Below are 6,000 nucleotides of genomic sequence, written 5' to 3' on the forward strand. Positions count from 1 at the left end.
TGGTAGAAGTGAAAATCGAAGATGTAAAAATAATTTATCGAATTGAGAAGGGTTTTACAGTAAATAATTTCTTCTTCTTCTTTTTTTGAACACTTTGGAGAGGGGATTCGAAGTCGCAACCTTGTGGTTGAAAGTATATGTCAATTACCGTTTGAGTTATGCTCGCTTTGGCCGGTAAATAATTTTTTGAACAAGGGAAGGATTTTTTTTTTTTTTGAATACTTGGGGAGGGGATTCGAACTCGCAACCTTATGGTTGGAGGTATATGTGTTGAGTTATCCTCACTTTTGATCGGTAAATAATTTTTTGGACAAGGGAAGGATGGTTAAATTATTTTCAGGACTGGGATGGAAATGACGATGAAGTATATATAGTTTTTGTTTGGTAGTATTGTAATTCCTCCTGAAATCATAAAATAATTTTAATGAAAAATAAATTTTTCCTTATCATCTTGTAATTTATTTTCGGGCTTTTAATCAAATACTCTTTTTTTATAAGGTCATTTTGCCCAATAACCCTTTAGATATAAATATAACTACGCAAGACTACAGAATAAGAGGGAGGAAAAAAAGTGGAAAAGAAAAAAGAACTCTTAACTAGAAAAAAAGAGAGAAAAGAGTACGAGTACAAGAATGATGTGAAGAAAAAGAGGAAATATATCATTTTCACAGCGATTACAAAGAAAAAAAGATCATCAAAATGAAAAGAATCAACTTATTATCATCAATAAAACGAACAGATGTTCACTAATGACACAACTGGTAGAGAACCCATCTGGGATTCAAATGATTTAAACCTCTACTCCTGAAACAAAGTTTGTAGCAGTTGCAGCATACGCAGTAGAGTAAAGTTTGTCGGTAAGAATTTACATGATTTGCCACTATCAGTATTATTCGATTCGATTCGGTTCAGGTGGTTCTGGCAGAAAGTTGGATGAGAGCACGCCGGTGGTAATCCATACGCAGCTTCTTGTATTTGTGAGTAAAAGAACTCAAATCTATGTCTCTGTCAAGGAGCTGCCTGTGCAGATTCTCTGACTCCTCTTCTGTGTTCTTCATTCTCTCTGAAAACACAAAGCAAGTTTGATGTTCAATTCAAAGCCAGATTTATATAATGGATAAAACTGTGACGTGTGAAAATGGACAATTCGAGGAATAAAATGTCGCAACACAAGTTTGATGTTTAATTCAAGGCCCTATCTCCATTGTCTTTAGTTTTGTATGGTCTTTTGGATGGAGTGGTTTGGATCTCATAATAGAAGTGTCGAAGCCTTACCGTAATCATCAATGATAACAACATCCAATAAACTACTATTACATTATACCTCGAAGCCTTTGGAGAAGCGAAGCAGGAGAACAGAGCTTCAAAATCTCCTCTTTCTGTCGGTCAAGCTCATTTAGCTTCTCCTCAGCAGCAGCCAGTTCTGTGGTGCGGATTATTCTGCACTGCAAGATAATTGAACAGAAGGTAGGAGCTCAACATGAAGAAGCGCAAGTGATGTTCAACAAGCAAGAGAATTAACCATTTACTCATAAACCCATACCTGGTTTCTGAGTTCCATGATGCGTGGTTCCTTTTCCAAGTTCTCCCCTTTTCAAGTTAAAATCACAATTGTCTCATAAAGAAGTTCTAAGAAGAAAAGACAAACATATAAGCCTTAAAAGAAAAATATATATTACTTACTAGCAAGCTGAAGAGTTTCATTACGCAGCTCATCTCTTAGCTGGTGACAAGTATTAAAAAAAGAATTGATAAGAAAATGGCAAAGCTAATCAGGATCAGCTTAAATTTAAAAAGGGAAAAAGACAAACATTATAAAAAAACTTGATATTATAATTCAGGGTAGGAGTTACAGAGACAATTATATAAGAGAGAAATAATATTGACCAACTATAAAAACCACATGATAAACAAAAGAAATCATGACGAAAACAGTCATTAAAAGGATTGATTTTGACGTGTAGACCCAACTGGTACAGTTACGACCTTAAGACATTGCAGTTATTAGTAACTCAAGCTGTATTTCATATACTTAAAGTAGTCACCATAATATTTTCAATGTATAAAAATATTAGATGCGCGTGTAAGTAAGCATGTGTACAAAGGATTGATTTTTATTCTTGGGATGAGTGGATGGAAGATAAGCAGCTTCCCAAACTTGGCCAAGGTAAAGATGGCACTGCAGTTCAAGCACACCACGTTCAAACCCTCTTGTTGAGGCTTCCAAAGCTGATATGGATGTGTATGGGAAAAGGGATACAGCCGGCATTAGGGCAATGGTAGAGGCTCAACAGGGGGGTTCTTGGAGAATTGATCCAGGCCAAAATATTCCAACAAAGAAATCAAAGCGCAAAGCTTGCTCTAGCCGCACGATGCAATCTGTTGAGAAGTTACTAGTTCCCACTGTTCCTTGAAAAAATGTCCAAGCTTATTCTAAACCAGGAGAGATATAATATAGTAACAGATGTATTAGGAAGGAAAATCCTGTCAGTCTTATTATCCATTGGGAACGGATTGTGTCAGAATTTGCTGATCATTTCGAGGAGCAGTTCACTATGGACCCTACGTTCAGATTTGATTGGCTCACTTTACAAAGCCAATAAGGATCTCCAATCAGACCTTGGAACTAAATGGAAGCAGGTTACAGAACGGAACAGACCTAGTCTATGACAATTACAACTCACTCCCCATTGCCACAAACCTAAGGGTAATAGACTATGGTGATCAAGATACCACTACTTTCTTAACTGAAATTTCATTAAGACGAATATTCTATCCTTGAAGGTATTATACTAAAAAAATATTGAGAAAGTGCCCTTCATTTTGCTTGTATGGAATCAGAAAAGGCTAAACTGCATGAATAAAAGAAAATAAAGTATGCTCAAGATATTAGAGAACCATCAGAAAGCAAATCAGTTCTCCTCTATCTGAAACAACCAAATTAACATTTGTACTTAAATTCCTTACATTTACACTTCAAATTGAGGCATTTAAGAACTAAGGGAGGAAATATAACTTACATTGTTCTGAATTTTGACCTGGTCAAGTGAAAGGAGGAACTGATTATATGCATCCTTGTCAGACAAAAGCTTTCGTAACTCATCAACACTGACCAGATTAAAAAGGGGATAAATAAAACAGAGAATGGTCAATATCCTCAATGATGAAACCAGGAAGGTTGCAATCTGGTTTGGTTAATTAATTCATAACGTGCATTTGCAATCAGGAACCACTAAATCAATATTAAATAAAAATTGTACTACAAGTACCCATAAACATGCTGCATGCAACTTCATAGGTTTCCTCACAAGAATTAACACTAAAAGAGTGACCTTGTTGAGAAATGAAAAGTAGAAGATACAGAAGGTTGCAGTTTGGGGTTTCATTGGAAAGGAAGTAAGAAAAAAATATTGAACCAACTAAATTTTGCTACACCTTTTGTTTTTTTGGAAATGAAAATTTTGCTACTTTGTTATTAGTCTCTTCATGATACTTTACTGTAAAAAGAGTTCATGAACTACAATATTTTAATTATCTTCCATACTAGTGAGAATTTCCAACATTTAAGGTGTTGACTTTAACTCTTTTTTTCCCTTAATAAGAAAATTTCGTGGATGGTATAAAATTGCCTCTTGCCAATGGAGCTTACAAAAAGCTCTTCCAAATATATATATATATATATATATATATTTTTTTTTTTAAATAAAAAGGTGATAGACTATAATCGTTGTTGAAAGGAGTAAAAAGTTCATACCAAGAAAACAAAAGGGCGAGTTCTATGAGAGGGCGTTAACAAAAAAATTGCTAAGGAGCCATGACTACAGAAACTTTAGAACTTTTAAAGCTATTTCTAAAGAAAGAGAGTTTGCAGTACCATCCATTTTAATGTTTCTCTACAGAGCTATATCTCTTCTTTTTCTCTTTTTTCCTTTTTTTTTCTTTTTTTGTAACAGCAATTCTTTTTTATTAATGCTGATTGGGGGAATTTTTTGATACCCCTTGGCTATTATGAATATAGTTACTGAGAACAAAAGAAAGCAATGGGCACAGACATAATTTGTGATAATCAAGGACCTTAAACTTTACCTTTTGTCCTTCAAAGCAGAAATAATTCCGGCAGCTTCAGCAGGTGAAACATGTGACGGAGATTGTGGCCTATCAGAAAGCCTCTGTGAACTGGAATGGCTGGAGGAGGTGCTACCTGGTGTTCCAGGGCGAGAGGAGCTGGGGGTACCAACAACAGATGCTGGATACCATGATTGTGTGGTAACCTCTTGTGGAGGACGTACCTGTTCCTCCTGGGATCCCCTGAAAGTATACATAAAAACACTCGAGTGCGTCAATGACTATTCTGATCATATTAGAAAGAAAAAGGCTGAAATGGAATCAGATCATATCACCATTCAACAACTGTTGCAACTAAGAATAATACATTTCCTTCTAACTGAACAACAGGGAAGTAAGAAAAATCCAGAGCTAAATGAGGTGGAATAGAATGCTCGCTATTCAATAAAAAGAAGTGATGCCAAATCCAGATGAAGGCATTAGCTAGTCATTTTCCCCCTAATCAAAAACCTTGTTCTCGATGAACAAATTATCCACAACATGAAATAACAAATACTCTCCCGCAAGTTATAACGGTTGCTTTCTGCAAGTACAAACTTCCCAATTGTGGCTTTAAAAGAATGACATGGGAAACGAAGCACTTCCAGATGGATCTCTCTTTTGCTTGCATTTAGTCCTTACTTCTCCAATGTATTCTATTAAGACGTCTTTTGAAATAAACTCGAAGGGCGAGTCTATGACCTCTTCGGGACCCAAGAAATTGGCTTTGCCAAGTGCAAACACAGCAGTGGGGAGAAATGTGTCGGACCGAAAATGCTTGAATGCGGTTTGACCAGGTCTATGCAGAGTAAATCCGCCCCTAAGGAACCCCCAAACGGGACGAACCAACATTCTCAATGATATAAAACACCCCCCTCTTGCCTTTGTAGCAAGAAATTTGACAAAACAGAGCATGATAGCAGATGCTTAAACAAAGGAAGTTCCAAACAGCTGGAAATGATAAGCCTATAAGCTACTAAACCCCTCAATTACCAGCCACAAAAAACTAAAACTATCTCCTAATTAATCAATCAATCGGAAACCAATTATCAATCAGGTTCAATCCAAAATCAAGTGGTATACGAAGTCGAAAAGGCAGCTTTATTAACCATAACGCTCAAAAATCGAAGAACCAGAGTTGCAAAGAATTACACAAGAAAATCACAATATTAACATGCAGAATCAAGATTAACCACTAAGAAGAGAAAGAGATCATACCAAAATTTGAACATGGTCGGAGGGATAATTGATCCTCGGGTAATCGGACGGGAGTAGGAAACAAAAATGATAGAAAACAACAAGATGAGAAGTAAAACCCTAGGATATGAATCCTCCGACCGGAGAAAGCAAGGATCCGGCGGACAATCAGACGTCAACTCCGCCGCCGTGCGCGAATTCGCTTCCTTAGCCAGGAATCAAACTCAGATTGTAACTGGTTGAGTTTGATAATTGTTCCGGCTTCTATTTCTATACCGGTGAAGTCGATTTCTCAATCTTCCTTCGGTGCTGTTAATTTGAATAGTTTTATTTTTTTTAATTAAAATAGTATATTGAGTAAATTTCGTGGAATTTCCTCTCCAAATGGGTTAAAAAATTTTAATTTATAATTTATATACTTTTGAATCGGTAATGTTCATCAAAGTTATTAACGATTTAGTTTCTACTTTTGTAACAGCTTTGTTTCTACCGTCAATGGAAATCAAGCGCCGGTTTTTATTATTTAACGATTCAATCTTTATAATTTAAAAATACATTTGGTCTCTCGTCACTTTATCGATTTATAATAAATTTTATTAAATCTTAACAATTTTTTTTTACAGTAAAACTAAAATCATTACAAACTTTAAACTCCGTAGATTTAATTGTTATATACTGAAGTTCAAAAGCTAAAATTAA

At 35.6% G+C, this 6,000-nt stretch overlaps 1 protein-coding gene across 1 annotated transcript; it reads right to left on the reverse strand.

Annotated features, from left to right (window-relative positions):
• Positions 1 to 638: 638 nt before the first annotated feature.
• On the reverse strand, positions 639 to 5,606 carry VPS37-1 (Modifier of rudimentary (Mod(r)) protein). The gene is made up of 7 exons (XM_022289057.2): positions 5,323 to 5,606; positions 4,087 to 4,308; positions 3,021 to 3,108; positions 1,684 to 1,723; positions 1,544 to 1,590; positions 1,325 to 1,445; positions 639 to 1,063 (listed from the first exon to the last, which is right to left on the reverse strand). Exons 1-7 carry the CDS (start codon positions 5,334 to 5,336, stop codon positions 909 to 911), a joined length of 687 nt encoding a protein of 228 aa, XP_022144749.1. The 5' UTR covers positions 5,337 to 5,606; the 3' UTR covers positions 639 to 908.
• Between the last annotated feature and the right edge of the window lie 394 nt (positions 5,607 to 6,000).

Source organism: Momordica charantia (assembly GCF_013281855.1).
Source record: "Momordica charantia cultivar OHB3-1 chromosome 5 unlocalized genomic scaffold, Mcharantia_2.0 BLBB01000005.1, whole genome shotgun sequence".
Taxonomy (NCBI): Eukaryota; Viridiplantae; Streptophyta; class Magnoliopsida; order Cucurbitales; family Cucurbitaceae; genus Momordica; species Momordica charantia.